Source organism: Lepidochelys olivacea, assembly GCF_965140295.1.
Source record: "Lepidochelys olivacea isolate rLepOli2 genome assembly, chromosome: 14".
NCBI lineage: Eukaryota > Metazoa > Chordata > Testudines > Cheloniidae > Lepidochelys > Lepidochelys olivacea.
Genome location: NC_140424.1, coordinates 19,999,637 through 20,017,249, shown reverse-complemented (window position 1 = coordinate 20,017,249; position 17,613 = coordinate 19,999,637). Strand labels below are relative to the sequence as shown.

Genomic DNA, 17,613 nt, shown 5'->3' with positions numbered 1-17,613 from the left:
CTCCCAGTATACCAGGGAGACTCCTGTTTACAACCAAAAAACTCTCACCTCCTGTGTTTGTAATTGTTATTTACTGGCAGAGGTAGCACCAAATCCCCTGTCTCTCATGAGTCCCAACCCCCTGTCAACCCATCCGGTCCTTTTTCCCTTGAGCCCTGTCCCTTTCTTCCCTACACACAGGTGCTCCTGTATTATCATTGTGTTTGACGGCAGCACTGGCACTTGGTCTGTGCGGAGCTTCTGGGCCTCTGATGCTAGTACCTGCATTCCTGATACCACAGGAGTGGCAGAAGCACAGTAACCCTGGACAGTCGGTGCTGAGTAAATTCTCCCCGCCATCAGGGTCTTTGCGAGCAATCAGTCCCACAGGAGACTCTACCTGTGTTTTCTCCACTGCAAGAAGCAGTGGGGAGGGATGCCAGGCTGTGGCTGCTGCTCAGCATGTGATGCCCAGGGGAAACAGTCAGGAGAGGCACCCCGGAAGGAGGCACAGTAGCAAGTGGCATGAGACCTGTTGGGTGGCGGGTGTGTAAGGAGTGGGGGAACAGAACCAAGTAGGAGACAGCTCCTGGAGAGGGTGCAATGCGGCAGCCTTGGGTTGGGATCAAGGGGAGGTCATAAATCTCTCTGACATTAATTGTATAATGTGTTGGTTAGTATGGCTGTAATGCAGACTGTGGAGATTTCTTATTGGTTAACATTCTGGGTATGGTGAGACTGTCTCGTTTGTTTCTCTGGTTGCAACCATTGCAATCTAAAAAAAAAAAACCCCAACAACAATTCAGCAATAAAACCTGGACCAGGTAACTTACAGAATGTTTTTATTGCAGACCCTATTAACCCATTCTACCAACTTTGCAGTGTTTCAGCAAATATGTACAATGACGGGGGATATGAAAAATAGTTTGGAAAAAATCCAGAGCAGGCCAAACAAAGGCTCTCGCATCTGTCTGAACAAAATCATAACCCAGTGTTCCAATGCTGCAGAAGATGTATATGTGAATGGGTAGGTCTTTAACTGCACATGGTGGGATTTCTTGATAGATTTTATTTCCTGAAGCAAGCTCAGCTTTCAAAACTTTGGGAAACACTGCCAGAACCATTGCAATGGTCAGTGGGGTCCTGGTCCATAACTAGGGCTTGCAGGGGCTACTGTAATAATAATAAGTGCTACTGTGCTTTAAAAGGCTTTTTTCCCACCCAACTCTCCTTCCCATGATTGCCAGTACTTGCAGTTTGAATGTTCTGTCACTGCTATTTAAAGAGCTATCTCATCCCTTCTCCTCTTCCTTGATGTGGTGAAGCACTGGAATGAGTTACCTAGGGAGGTGGTAGAATCTTCATCCTTAGAGATTTTAAAGGCCTGGCTTGACAAAGCCCTGGCTGGGATGATTTAGTTGAGGTTGGTCCTGCTGTGAGTAAGGGGTTGGACTAGATGACCTCCTGAGGTTTCTTCCAACCCTAATCTTCTATGATTTCCAGCCAATGTCCCTTTCTCTCCCATGGTCCTCTTCTTGAAGGAAATCCTTAGCCTGAAGTCAGATGTCACAGTCTTATTACTTGCTCTGAGTCTGAGTAACTGGCAAAATTCCTGACCAACTCTAATTCTAGAGCATTGCTTAGTTTGGGAAGGACTTTAGCGTGTGGAATTGGTTTATGGGGTCATGGCAGGGAAAGCAAAAATATTGTTTTCAAAAAACATCTTAAAAAATCAGGATTAAACTTAAAACGCCCAACATTTGAAAATATGGAAATTCCAAGATAAAGTACCCGACCTACTTTCAGTTGCCCTCCAAGGAGACAGTAGCTTCTTATATCTTCCCTTCTTTACAGGTGTATCATTAAAAATGTGCATCTGCAAGCCCTGGTTTTATAATTGATTCCATAGCTACATGTCTCTGATCCAAAGTAGGATGCTTTGCAGCCACTCTAACCTTTCTGTGCTGTAATATATCATCTGGACCTAATAATGTCCAGATGATGTAATATTTAGCTCTTACATAGTACTATACACCCAAAGACCTGAAAGTACTTTATAAAGGAGATGTGTTGTTATCTCCATTTTACAGATAGATAAACTGAGGCACAGGGAGGGAAGTGACTTTGCCCAAGGTCACCCAGTGGCAGAGTTGGGAATTGAACCCAGGTCTCTTGAGTCTCACTCCAGTGCCCTATTCACTAGACAATGGTGCTTCCCTTACCTATGAGGGTTGTGCATACTATCCCTAGCTAATGCAGCTGGCTCGCACAGAGAATCATAGATTCTGATCTTGCAAGGTACTAAGTATTCTTTAATTAACAAGTACACATCCATGAGTGGAGGGGTTTACCTTACCTATGTAAAATTTTGATCTAGAACTACCAAGGTCATTTTTTGTCACTGTTCTCTACATTTGTTATATATCATCCTGATAAAGTTCCTGTGGGGGACAGGCAAGCATCTGAATAGTTTTCATATTTTTCTTATATATGGCAATAGTATGTTCTAAAAACATTGCATTGAAATGTGTGCCCTTCAACTTGCTAGACATTTGTTCCATCATAGAGCTAGACTTTCCTAAATGGCACCATATGGGACCAAAAGTGGCCTTGTCTGATTTCAGTGAGTGATTTGATTTTGTTTGTTAGTTTTGGATTTCTTTTTAAAAGCGTCAATCAGAAGTGATGTGATCCCAGTAATAACATGTTGTAAATTACAATACATCCATTCTGTTGCATATCATGTCTTTTGTTTGAAATTGCTACACTATAATTTTAGGAGTTTGAGAAACAAAATATTTCAGTCTGTTTGGTTTGATGACAGGTATTCAGCTTCTAGCTTTTAAAAGCACTGGAACAGAATGTTTTGGGTTGTGGGAGACTTTTATTGCTTCATATTGTGTTAATGTTTTTGTTTGTTTGTTTGTTTCTTTCATTAGTATCTATAACTTTTAGCAGTTAAACTAACTCTAATTTCATCAAGCTGATTATATATGTGTCAAAATCTATTCTACTACATGGAGCTACTAACTGTGGTCTGTAACCTATCCTTTTAATCAGCTTCTGTACAAGATGACTGGATGTGATGCCACTTAAAAAAAAAGGCTCCAGAGGTGATCCTGGCAACTACAGGCCGGTAGGCCTAACTTCAATACAGGGCAAATTGGTTGAAACTATAGTAAAGAACAGAATTATCAGACACGTAGATGAACATCATTTGTTGGGGAAGAGAGAACATGGGTTTTGTAAAGGGAAATCATGCCTCACCAATCCACTAGAATTCTTTGAGAAGGTCAACAAGCATGTGCACAAGGGTGATCCAATGGATATAGTGTACTTAGATTTTCAAAAAGCCTTTGACAGGGTTCCTCACCAACGGCTCTTAAGCAAAATAGGTGTCTTGAGATAAGAGAGAAGATTCTCTTGTGGATCAGTAACTGGTTAAAAGATAGAAAACAAAGGGTAGGAACAAATGGTCAGTTTTCAGAATGGTGAGAGGTAAATAGTGGTGTTCCTCAGAGTTCTTTACTTGGACCAGTACTGTTCAGCGTATTCATAAATGATCTGGGAAAAGGGGTAAACGGTGAGGTGGCAAAATTTGCAGATGATACAAAACTACTCAAAATAGTTAAGTGCAAAGCAGAATGCAAAGAGTTACAAAGGGACCTCACAAAACTGGGTGTGCGGGCAATCAAATGGCAGATGAAATTCAATGTTGATAAATGCAAAGTAATGCACGTTGCAAAAACATAATCCCAACTATACATATAAAATGATGGAGCCTAAATTAGCTGTTACCACTCAAGAAAGAGATCTTGGCGTCATTGTCGATAGTTCTCTGAAAACATCCACCCAATGTGTAGCAGCAGTCCAAAAAGCTAAGAGAATAATGGGCATCATTAAGAAAGGGATAAATAATAAGAAAATATAATATTGCCTCTGTATAAATTTATAGTACTCCCACATCTTGAATACTGCATGCAGATGTGATCGCTCCATCTCAAAAAAGATACACTGGAGTTGGATAAGTTACAGAAAAGGGCAACAAAAATAATTAGGAATATGGAATAGTTGCCATATGAGGAGAGATTAATAAGACGGGGAATTTTCAGCTTAGAAAATAAATGACTAAAGAGGGATATGATAGAGGTCTATAAAATCATGACTGGTGTGGAGAAAGTAAATAAGGAAGTGTTATTTACTCCTCATAACAGAAGAACTAGGGGTCACCTAATGAAATTAATAGGCAGCAGGTTTAAAACAAACAAAAGGAAGTATTTCTTCGCACAACACACAGTCAACCTGTGGAACTCTTTGCCAGAGGACGTTGTGAAGGCCAAGACTATAACATCGTTCAAAAAAGAACTAAATAAGTTAATGGAAAATAGGTCCATCAATGGCTATTAGGCAGGATGGGCAGGGATGGTATCACTAGCCTCTGTTTGACAGAAGCTGGGAATGGGTGAAAAGGGATAGATCACCTGTTCTGCTCATTCCCTCTGGAGCACCTGGCATTGGCCACTGTCGGAAGACAGGATACTGGGCTAGCTGGACCTTTGGTCTGACCCACTATGGCCGTTCTTATGGAGCAACGATGCAGAGAATTAAAAAACTAAGAACAAAAAATAGTTATTCATCAGTAACTGTACAGCTTCCTTGCAGTGATTGTCCTGGACAATTTCCTTCAGGATAATAAATAGTAAAGTTCTTAGTCTCCTTTTCCATAGTCATCATCCAACTCACTCCCCATTGTTTTCACCATAAATAACTTTATTGGCATGACCAGGTGTTGCTCAAGTTAATACATCTATCATTAGATTAATTTTAGCCCTGTTCTCAACCTAACCATGTAAAAATTATTTGCATCTCCAAAGAAATATACAGAACATTGGTTTATCCTTAAAATGTTGCTTGAATACCCATGTAAACTGACAGTACTGTACTTTTACAGGTCAGTGTATATAAATTGCATAAAAACATCTGCATTACTGTGCATATGTGAGAACAAATCCTTATAAGAGATGCAAAGAACATTTTCATGCTCTGTCCATACACATAAATGATTTGTTTTGGCTTATAAATAAGGCTGAGAGTCTGTCACGGAGGTCACAGAAATCACAAATTCCATGACCTTCCAGGACTTCTGCAGCAGCCACCTGAGGAGCTGGCGCGGCCCGGGGCCAGCCACACTGGCTGCTGCTGGGGCAGTCTCAAGCCTCCATGCCTCCCTCCCCCAGCAGCAGCAGGAGTTTGGACCTGGAAGGGAGCTCAGAGCTGGGGCAGGGAGTTGGGACACAGGAGGGGGTGAGGGCTCCGGGTGGCGCTTACCTCGGGGGGCTCCCTGGAAGCAGCACCATGTGCCTCGGCCCCCAAATGAAGGTGTGGTCAGGCAGCTCTGCACAGTGCCTCCGCCTGCAGGCGCCACTCCCAAAGCTCCCATTGGCCATGGTTCCTGGCCAGTCGGTGCTGCGGAGCCGGCGCTTGGGGCGTGGAGAGTGCACAGTACCCCCTGGCCGCACCTCCACCTAGGATCCAAGGGAAATATTGCTGTTTCTGGGGAGCCCCGTGGAACCAGGTAGGAAACCTGTCAGCAGCAACTCCCCCCTCCCCCCGCAGAAGCAGGGCACCCCCCACAGAGCACCCCCAGGCCACCCCCCTCCAGAGCACCCACGGTGCCTCTGGGCCGCCCCTGCCCCAGAGCACCCAAGATTTAATCAGGGTATATAGGATAAGTCATGGGCTGTGAATTTTTGTTTACTGCCCGTGACCTGTCCATTACCTTTACTAAAAATGCCCATGACTAAAACATAGCCTTACTTATAACCAGTCTCATTAGGTGTTCTATATGTTGTGATGAAATAAAGGTTGTCCAAAATATCAGCATTGACCCTTAGGAGAATCTGATTAGTCTCATTGGAGTTAATTAGACTATTTGCATTGCTTAAAGTTAAGCACATGCTTAAGTGCTCTGTTGAATCAGGGCCGTAGTGAGCAAGTGGCTTTTCCAGTCTCCTTCACCTTCAAATACATTTAGCATACTTGTCCCGCTTAGGACTTGTCCCGCTTCTGGAATTTTGCTTTAATGATAAAGAAGTTTCCATTCAGTTGCAGTCCAATGTTTCTTCCTAAGCTTTTTTCATCCTACGGTTCCACCTTGGGCACTCCCACTTCCTTGGTATCTATGGTGGAGCTAATAAGTACTTGCAATAGTGAGTCAGCTGATCAACACCTGCTAATTCGTTGCCAGACTCAGCATCTCCCATCAGAATCAACATCTGCCAACAGGTTGTTTCACAGGAAAATACTGGCAGCATATACACTTTTATACATATAAGCCATGATTTTCCAACTTAGGTGCCTAAATCCATATTTAAGCACCTAAATAAAAGTGGTCTGATTTTTCAGAGGTGCTGAGCTCCCGATGTCTTCACTGGGAGTGTCTGGTACTTAGCCCCTCTGAAAGGCAGGCCATTTCTGTTTAGTGATGGGATATTCAAATATGCTTCAGTGACTTAGCAGCACAAGTCTCAGCACAGGACTATTGATTTAGGACTGGTCTTCACTACAGGGAGATGGATGCTGCTGCAATTGATGAAGCAGGGATCGATTTAGCAGGTCTAGTGAAAACCCACTAAATCGATGGCAGAGCACTCTGCGGTCGACCCCAGTATTTCACCTCTCTGAGAAGAAAGGGAAGTTGACCGGAGAGTGTCTCCCATCGACGCAGCGCAGTGAAGACACCTGGGTAAGTCAAGCTAAGCTAGGTCAACTCCAGCTACGTTATTCACATAGCTGGAGTAGTGTAACTTAGGTCAACTTACCCCAGTAGTGAAGACAAGCCCTTATAGTGGGACTTGTGTTACAAAGTCACTTAGATGTTTTTAAAAATACCATCCCTACGTGCCTCAATATGGAACTAAATTTAAAAGACTTGAATCTGTGGGCCTAAAGTTAAGATCCTAAATCCCTATTTATCCATCTAAAAAGAAAAGTGGCCTGAGGAACTGAGCAACCCCAGCTCATATTGTAATTAATGAGAGCAACAGGTATCTAACTGTGGATTCAGAAGGCTAAGTTTATGCAACCAAGTTGGAGAATTTTAGCTGTAGAGCAATATTAATTATTGCATCTATAGTATACTTTGAAATGATCTTCTGGAAACAAATATATTTTCATTAGTGATTGAAACTGGCATTAAATTTGTTTATTTTTCTGTTTCCATAAACCTGCTTGTACAAATAACTTTCTTTGGAGCTGGACACAATATGCCTTTTTAACGTCAGATTTCTGTTTGACAAGTTTAGTCTCCTGGTTTGCTAGATATTTTTCCTTGTAATAAAAGTGATAATTTGTTTATCTGACATAATCCGGATATTCTGGTTTATTTCATAGTTGGGTTTATGGCATGTTTGTTTAAGGCAGCAAAGGTTGACTATGTACAGTTCCTTGCTGTGTTGGTGCTAGTCATTGAAGCTGTGAGCATTCAAAAATTTAAAATTAATAACTATATTCATGTTGTCTATCAAATCATATGTTTCTTTCCAAGACTTTTAGTTTAACCAGGTAGCATTAAGTACTGTATATATATTGTTCTGGTTTAAAATCAAGCTGTACTTCAGTTTCCCCAATTTTCCACAGAAAATCATAGAAGATAGATCAAAGTTTGTAATTTTGTGCTTTCTGAAAGCACACTGGACACAGACTTTCCATTATATATGTACTTTCATTATTAAGATTAGTATTTTTAGTAAAACTAGTAGAATTTCAGTTGTGGTGGATCTCTCAAAACTTGAATTATAGTTTCAAGATTTTTGGATTTGTTGTAAAACTTGCTATTACCAATAGGAACAGTCGCAGTGCTACAGTATATGAAGTAGGAAATACTAGATTTCATTTTTTAGGCCATGATTCTGCAAAGACTTGTGCAGGTGCTGAACTTTAAGTACATGAGTAGTCTCAGTGAATTTAATGGGGCTTCTGGTGTGTTTTAAGTCCAAGATAAGCCTAAGTCTTTACAGGACAAGGGCATAAGTTAATAAATGAAAATAAACTTTATTATCAAAGAGTATATCTGTTAGGACTATTCTTCCTTTTCACTAAGGTTTCACTTTTTTCCCTAGGTGTTTACCTCCCATGGACCCACTGTGATCATGCCTACCTGGTTCTGCTCCCGAGAATGGTTTTGTCATGTGGGCAAATTTAATGAGGGTGGGAAGGTAAGTGCTACTGATAGAAACAAAATTGATACTCCATTCTTGATTCCATTTTGTTAAGAATTGTGTGTTAGCAGGACAATTGGTAGCGTTATGCTCTCAAGAGGTCTTTTCCTATTGCTATTAAATGGGCCACAGAATGTTAGTTCATGTGTGGATAACTAAACTCAAATACTACAGGGGATAAAACTGAGGAAAAGCATTTCCTCTTCTGGCTTGCAAATTTCAGAAAAGACTTCAGTTCATCAACAAACACTCCTCCAGCTTTTTGGTGTGTTTCTAGAGTTAAGGCTTTGGCGCACAGCGCTGAAACAACATTGGTTACATCTATGCATCAGCTATGGGGTGTGATTCCCAGCTCGGATAGACATACATGCACTAACTGTGCTTGAATTAGGGCCTAAAAATAGCAGTGTGGCCACAGTGGCACAGAGAGCAGCTCAGGCGAGCCACCTGAGTATAATTCTGCCCAACCTCCTTGGTACAACTTGGGCAGTTAACCTGAGCTGCTGCCTGTGCCACTGCAAACTCACTGGTAGTTTTATGTGTTAGCTCAAACAGAGCTTGCAATGTACGTATAACTGAGCTGGGAGTCTCACCTCCTAGCTGCTATGTAGACATATCCTGTGTGATGGAAGGACATTCTGATAATTAACCAGCACGCTTATATTCTACTTTGTTTCTGAATACTTGTATGTAATACTGCCAGACATAGAATTGCAGTACTGCTGAAGTAATTCCTACTCTAATTTATGTACTACTTATTACAATACTAGATTATTATCATTGCTGTTATTAGATTTACAGTACCACCTACTGACCCCAGCTGACAGTGAGGCCCCATTGTGCTAGGCACTGTAAAAATATATGGTGAGAGAGAATCGCTATCCCAAAGAGTTTACAGTCCAAATAGAAAAGATGGAGAAGGGTGGGAGGGGAAACAAAGTCCAAGTGGTGAAATGTTTTGCCTAAGATCAAACAGCAGGTCAGTGGCAGAGCTTGGAATAGGACCCAGGTCTCCTGAGTCAATCCAATGCCCTATCCAGTAGACAGACCATATGACTTTTCTTTATCTCTCTGTCTCTCTCTCTCTCGCTTTACCCTGGGGTTGACTTTCCATTATCTGAAGAATACCCATTTGACTTAAATCACCTCTTGAGCCTTGCCCTGTAACCATGCTAATATGGTTTGGGTTTTTTGCCTTCCTACTTTTTAAATTTTATTTTATAGCATACGTGCCTCCTGTGAGTAAAAGTGATCACCTTAAATGGCCGCAATGCCAAGTCTAAGGGTTTTTGGATTTATGATATAGGTAATACACACATAATAGTTACCTGCCAGTCAATAATAATAAAAAAAATCCTTAAATTTAGCCTCATTTCCCACAGTTTACTCCCTCCCCGAACACCTGGTGGGACAAGAGTAGCTTTGTTGGGGTGTCCAGGAGATCAACAAATCCAGGCTCTGGCAGACAGACGGGATTGAGTTCTGGAGACCAGGGACCTTCAAAGAAAATGCCCTGCTAATAGCCCCCTCATCTCTAAACCCGGGAGTCTCTTGTTCAAATGCTTCCACTGCCCACAACTGCAGGATTGTGACAAGGGAGGAAAGCAGCAATTTCCCAAGTCATCTCATCCTTAACCATTGAGGTGGGATTTTCAGAAGTGCACAGCGTTGGCCTAGCTCTTCCCTTTGGAATAAATGGGAGATTTGCCATACGCAACAATGGGAACAGAGTTACTGGTCAACACTGGGTTGTCTTTGTTTGTGTATATGTTGACTTGACTCATCATCTGACTTGTTAATCATATCTCTCCACCTTCTTGAGTTAGTATTAATTATGCAATCTACAGGTGTCAGGTTGCTGCCAGTAAACAGAGAAATAGATCAAGAAATCTCTAGATTCTAGTCTTTCCATTTGCAAAACTGTTTCCACACAAAAAGCTGCATTTCTCACTTGGAATTAAATCTGAACACCTGTTCTTCATATGTCAAATGTTGGAGAGGTTGTGATTTGAAGAACTAAGTAAACAAAGCACATGGAATAATCAAATGTTAACCAATGTCTAAATCCTTCTTATTAGTAAAGTATATCTAATTTTCCCAATGCTTCATGGGAGATTTAAAGCATTTGCTTACGAAGACTCCATTTTATTAACAAACTTCCTCTCCTTCAAGATGTTCATTCACTACAAAGACATATTTTCTCTGCATTAGCATTATTGCAATATCCAAACAGAATTATAAATGACTTCTTCTGAAATGGGGCTTGTCTACTTGTGACTAAAAATCTTGACTGTACATCAAAGGGCACAATTACAAATATACTTTGTGCGCTATCCAAGTACAATGATAAAAATCCTATTACACAATGTAAATAAGGAGAATGGAATGGCTATCGCTGTTATATGTATTTAATTATGTTTGTTCAGTTCCATTATATGTAAGTGAGGAGAATATTTAGTTATTTAATCATAAGAGCCAGGGTTGAAATATTTTGAAGTAGAGAAAGCAAGTTATCCAGTAAAGCTGACTGACTGACTCTACTAACTTTCATATAATTGCCTTGCAAGTAACTGATTTTAATATGTGTTCATGGTATGCTGAGTAATATGGAATACCACTGAAATCTAGGCAAGAATATAAAGATTTTAATGACAACCACTTCATTTAGGATAGTGTCCTCTCTACAGTACATCCAGAGGTAGGAGGATGGTGGTATAATGAATGTATTTTTGAGGAACTTTATCAGAAAACTGAAGAGAGAGACTTCCTGGAGTGCATCCATCCCACACAAATTAAATTTAGTGACCTCTGTTATTGGAACGAGTGGCAAGATTTTATTTACAATTTTTGAGCTTAGTATGTGAAAGTTTTCTCTTTGGGAAACTTGTGTGTGTGACGCCATCTAATTTATTTGATCAAGTGTGTGGCACCTTGCTTGTAAATTTATTCCAACACATAGAAATGTTATTAAAAAGCCATCACTGGCTTCACATATGTGTCACAAAGAGAATGAAGGGTTCCAGCTTTATGTACAGTTTCCTGGTATCATTAAATGACTGGTACATTTCAAAACTTGATTGCCCATGAGAATCGGGGACTGATAACCTTGGCCAGGAACAGATATAGTGGAGGCTGGTGCTCTGTGAAGTTTCCACTATATATCTTTATCATAGCACCTCAACCTTTGGCCAACAACATCTTTTGCTATTCTAGTTATGGGTCTGCACATAGCTCTGCCTAAACATATCCTCCCTCCTTCAGTCATTAGACTACAGAGCTTTGCCCTGTCTCTTGTGGACATCCAAGTAAAAGTTAAAGATCCCATGGTGCTTTTGGAAAAGACAAATAACCTGCATCCTGGCCAACATTTTCTTAATTCTAATGTCTTGTGTGAACTATTTGTAAGTGTGTAATTGTAAGCTACACAATTACTACACTATGATACCCTAACTTACTGCTTGGTAAATACTTTTGAGAAACTTAAAGCACATAAGACATAGGTAACCCCAAAATCTTTTCTGGCCTGCCTAACCAGCAAACTCCTCTTCTTCAAACTTCTGCTGAACAAAGGAGAATCAAAAATGGCAGTTTGCATAATTATGCTTTTATATGGACAAACTTCACCATGAGATTAGAGTGAGAAATACCACAATTATTTTATCCCTGATACCCAGGGCAGATCAGTGTAAAATATTGTCTTCTCTAACTAAATGCTCCGTCTATCCTGCCCCCCTAACCCCACCCCCAACTTTAACATTCCTTTTTAAGTGTATCCAGACTAGAATTTTACGTAAATCTTGCCCCGTTTTAAAACTTACCTAAAAGTGCAAACAGAGGGAAATTATTTTTAATGAGCCCCAGGTGTAATCATGTAGCATGAGCAGCTAGCATTTCTGAATACAAACTGCAGTTCAGAATGCAGTGGCTCGCTCTCAGCTCTGATCTGTTCCTGTGATAAAGGGTCATGGAAAGGAGGAACTGAGGTGGGGTTGAAATACATCTTGGTGCACAGGAGAATGCAGTGAATACTCCAAATGTCTAAAGGAGCTTTATAGCCTTTGAGGGGCTCGCTAGTACCTTTCTCCATTTCTCTGGGCCAGAAGAAAACTGTCAGAATTCCCTCAAGAAACCAAGCATTTATAATAAGCCCTGGAAGCTGAAAGGTTAAGGAGAAATTTGTGGGGTTTTGGAACATGAATTAGAATATTGTCAGACTGTCAAATGACCTGTCAAGGTGCTCTGGGGGAAAAATGAGGACAAAACACAGGCTCTGATATTCTTGGCATGGTACAGTTAAAGCTGAACAGAGATCAGTATTTGAGTAGTATCCAGGAAGAAAAGAAAGTGCTGGAGTCAATGATAAATTATGCTTACATAGTATTTGAAAACCCACCTCCTCCCCCCACTTCTGAAGACATTTCTTGCTAGTGTATTATTAAGCGCACTTTAGAATTCACCCTGCCCTGACCCTTTGGCTTTCACCTTTTCCTTGTTTAATTTAATTGCTATTTGCCAGTAGAGCAGAAATGTTTCTCTTTTAGAAGAAAGAAAATGTGCAGAGTCTCTAGTAACCCTTTAACTTTATTTCGCAAACACTGAAGCAAATATAACATTGTCACAGATTTCCTGTTTTATAATCAGGGCAAAATGATTTAAAGGCCTTATCAGGGTATGAGCAAAGGGACAGAGTCACAGATCTAAAGAAAGATTAAGAGGCTTAAGAGTGTTTTGGATAATTCTGAAGAGAAGCCAATTCAAATATTACTCAGTGCAATAATTTAAGAGAAAAAGAGTACTTGTGGCACCTTAGAGACTAACCAATTTATTTGAGCATAAGCTTTCGTGAGCTACAGCTCACTTCATCGGATGCATACTGTGGAAAGTATGGAAAGTACACAAGATCTTTTTATACACACAAAGCATGAAAAAATGGGTGTTTACCACTACAAAAGGTTTTCTCTCCCCCCACCCCACTCTCCTGCTGGTAACAGCTTATCTAAAGTGATCACTCTCCTTACAATGTGTATGATAATCAAGGTGGGCCATTTCCAGCACAAATCCAGGGTTTAACAAAAACATCTAGTGGGGTGGGAGGAGGTATTGTTTCATATTCTCTGTGTGTATATAAAGTTTGCTGCAGTTTCCACGGTATGCATCCGATGAAGTGAGCTGTAGCTCACGAAAGCTCATGCTCAAATAAATTGGTTAGTCTCTAAGGTGCCACAAGTACTCCTTTTCTTTTTGCGAATACAGACTAACACGGCTGTTACTCTGAAACCTGTTATTGTAAGGAGAGTGATCACTTTAGATAAGCTGTTACCAGCAGGAGAGTGGGGTGGGGGGAGAGAAAACCTTTTGTAGTGGTAAACACCCATTTTTTCAATTTAAGAGTAACTTATGCAACTTCTAATGGGTCCTCCAGCCTATTTCTGGTGACTGTCCTAATGGAAGTCAAACTAATAACAGTTTCATGAAATAAAGTTAACAAGATTTTCTTAAAACAGAAAAATTTCATGTAACATATGCAAAGATAGAGTACCAAGCCTATAAGATCCTGGAGATTTTGGATTATGTTCTGTCAGTCAATGCTCAGCATTGGAAAAAAATTCCGTGCATACCCACAAATCTAGCTTGCTTGAAACGTCTAAGGCTATGTCTACACTGCAAAGTTAAGATGCGATTGCAGCATGGGTAGGCGTACTTGTGTTAGCTTTAGTGTAGACATGGTAGCATGGGCTTCAGCACAGGCTAGCAACCAGACTGGTGTAGCCCACACTGAATCCCATGATACCACATCTACAATGCTATTGTGTCTATTGTGTTACCTGTGCTAGCTAGATTAAAGCTAAATTGCATCTGCCTACCCATGTTACAATCACACCTTCACTTTGCAGTGTAGACATACCATAAGAAGCTACACCAGGGTGTGCAAGATGGAATTATCCCAGATGGCCTGGGAATAACAGATGGCAGTCTGCCACAGTGCATGTGGTGCCAGCTGCTAGGCCCACCAGTCATATTGTGGTATTCAGTGTCACTGTAGATCCATGGTTAGCTACAAATGGGACATAATTCCATAGATTCTAAAGCCAGAAAGGATCCGTGTGATTATCTAGACTGACCTGCTGTATACCCCAGATCATAGACTGTCACTGAATAATTTCTGCCTCAAGGCCGTATTTTGTGGTTGAGCTAGATCTTATATTTTAGAAAGACAGGCAATCTTGATTTGAAGACTTCAAGTGATGGGGAATCCATCACATCCCTTGGTAAATTGTTCCAATTATTAATTACCCTAACAGCTACATTTAGGCAAGGTGCAATTTTTTATCTAGCTTCAACTTCCAGCGATTGGACAGCGGTTCACAAGCACATGTGCTCTCATCAGCAGTAAACTCTAGGGCAGTGGTTCTCAACCAGGGGTATGCATACTCCTGGGAATACGCAGAGGTCTTCCGGGGGGTACAGCAACTCATCTAGATATTTGCACAGTTTTAAAACAGGCTATGTAAAAAGCACTAACGAAGTCAGTACAAACTAAAATTTCATACAGACAACTTGTTTATACTGCTTTATATACTATACACTGAAATGTAAGTACAATATTTATATTCTAGTTGATTTACCTTATAATTATATAGTAAAATGAGAAAATAAGCAATTTTCCAGTAATACTGTGCTGTGACATTTTTGTATTTTTATGTCTGATTTTGTAAGCAAGTAGTTTTTAAGTGAGGTGTAGAGGGTACACAAGACCAATCAGACTCCTGACAGAGGTACAGTAGTCTGGAAAGGTTGCGAGGCACTGCTCTAGAAGGCAGCAGTTTTAGCAAGCATGTTCCTGTTGCTGAGATGAGCCTTAAAAAGTCCCCTTCAGTACAGTATGTTGGCCTGAAGTGAGTGAACTTTCTTTGAGACAGGATGTCTCTTGTGCCAGATGTATATCCAGCAACATGCTGCTAACACCACAGCACATGCTGCTGCTGTAATTTTAAAATTTAGCTCTTGGGTCTTTCTAGGAATAAGTATTTTGATCAATAAGAATTTGGAAGTTCATTCTATAACTGTTTTGTACTATGTTATTTCCATTTAATCAGTTGAATGGCTTTTAGTGCAACTCCAATGTAATATTACTATTGCAGTGTTTTGGAGTTGTTTTTTTTAAATGCATGGCCTACGGTATAAGGTATGGAATGAATAAGCTTTAAAACTTTGGCAGCAGAATCCTGCTAAAATACTTCATTAATCAGGTAAGTATGGAGACAAAAGTTATTTCCTCTTCCACTCACTCTTTCTCTCAGCACTTTGAGATTCCTCTGAGGACTGAGATAAATTTGGCTCCCTCTGGTTCCAGCCTTTTCCATCATACGCTTATCAGTAAGAAAAAAAAGTGTTCCCAATTACAGCCTGATTTCTCGAGTGTTCTGATCAAGAAATTTGGCTAGCTCTCCTTCCACACAATTCAGATTTTCCTTATATATTAATAGCATAGTTGCAATGGTAGATTTGCCTTTCTTGTCCTGTTTTTTTAAACAAGGCATGTAAAACCTAATTATAAAATCTATAGGACTGGATTCCCCAGTTTTGCCAGCTGGAGATTTCTCAATATAGGGCAAATTTCCATCTGCACAAGGCTAACAGACGCAGCTCCACTGCCTTCCACACCAGCTTTCCCACCACCACCTCCTACACTGGAACTGTACTGCTAGGTGTAAAGAGGAAAGAAAGAGGACATAGAGGAAGCAGCGGGATATGTCAAAGTGGGGTGTGGATGCATCAGAGGAGGAGGGAACATGTGGGCATAATTCTCATCTGGCAGAAGATCTTCCACCAGCACCTAACTTAAAGCAGCCTTCTTGCCAGCTTTAGCTTATACTGGAGCCAAACAGCTAAGAATTAGGGAGTAATTGTCAGTAGCACCCCTCCCTGCCGTTCATTATGCCTATGTTTAGCTCAGGAACAATGGAGAATTGAGCCCATAATGCAAGATAGGTAGTTCTCTTAAAAGCATTTAGGAGAGTGTCAGACCTATACTCAGTATTACCCTCTACTTTTTGTTTCATTTGCTCTCAAATAAAGGGAATACTGAATACTGTGGTAATGCAAGCTTCTTTTTAATGGCAAGCACCATCATTCTTAGGGAAAGGTCTCAATTTTTATTTCTCCATTTTATACAAATGGAAGAGCAGAAAATGCGAAGTGTGGTTGAGATTTTCAGAGCCAACTAGGAAATTTAGTTACATAACTTCCATTAATTTTAATGGGAGTTGTGTGGCTAACTCCCCTAGTTGACTTTGAAAATATTAACCAGTGTATGTGTGGTGTGCCTATGGTACATATGTAGAGATATGTGATAAATTATAGAATTAAGTGATTTATTGCCTTCTTCATGCAACTTCACCACCCCTATATCCACTGATCCATTGTTCACAATAGAGCCTGGAACACTCAAGCATCTGAACGCCAACCATTTTAAACAAAAACAACCTGCCAGAAGAATAGTCCCTTCTGCTCCCCTTCAAATAAATAGCTTATCCCCCAAAGTATATTGCTCAGTGGTATGAGGTGTTCCATCCTGAACCATTGGTATGTCTTGTGACATAGGTCTAGGAATAGGTACTTTATATGTGAAAAATCAGGCCCCCGGTATCTCAAGTTGGGGATCTGGAAATTGGGACTTTCAAAATTGGTTGACACTATTGAAAATATTGTTCTTACTCTCTCTACCTCAGTTCCCCATCTGTAAAATGCAGATATGAATAAGTCTCACAGGAGTTGTTAAAGATAAATTCATTAATGTTTCTGAGACACTTGAGATACCATTGTGATGAATGCAATCGAGAAACCTCTGAAGAAATAAAAATATTATTTATTCAGTTCATGTTTAAGATGATGTGCATTATGGCAATACATTTACCTACTTTTGGATTTGATGTACTATCTGAAGCCGAAAAAGAAAAGGAGTACTTGTGGCACCTTAGAGACTAACAAATGTATTAGAACATAAATAAATATATTTGTTAGTCTCTAAGGTGCCACAAGTACTCCTTTTCTTTTTACGGATACAGACTAACACGGCTGCTACTCTGAAACCTATCTGAAGCCTCTGCTGCTGTCCATTGTTGGAAATAGGATACTAGACTTAGGTGGACCATGGGTCTGATTCAGTCTGGCAATCCCTGTGTTCTAGTAACTTAACAGATAGGGTCATACAGCAAACGTTGAGAATAATAGGAAATATTGAACAGATGCCTCATTTAATGAGTCTGAGGTCCTTTGAGAAAAAACTCTCTTGTGATTATGTAAGTAAAGATTGTATCATAGTGCGTACACATGGAGGCAGAATTAAAGTTTCTACTATAATTCTGACATTACCTAACTTTTGAGAGCTTCACTTTGCAACCTTAATGGTTTT

The 17,613-nt window shown here is 40.3% G+C and overlaps 1 protein-coding gene across 5 annotated transcripts in view; it reads left to right on the top strand.

Moving 5' to 3' along the window:
- B3GNTL1 (UDP-GlcNAc:betaGal beta-1,3-N-acetylglucosaminyltransferase like 1) overlaps positions 1-17,613 on the top strand; it is a 301,690-nt gene that overhangs the window by 220,898 nt on the left and 63,179 nt on the right. For all 5 annotated transcript variants that reach the window (XR_014713947.1, XM_084646629.1, XM_084646631.1 and 2 more), the window contains one exon: positions 8,100-8,195. Coding sequence is in view for 4 of the 5 variants with exons in the window: in XM_084646629.1 (XP_084502755.1) it covers positions 8,100-8,195 (96 nt within the window). In the remaining variant the exon portion in view is untranslated. The remainder of the gene's footprint in view (positions 1-8,099; positions 8,196-17,613) is intronic.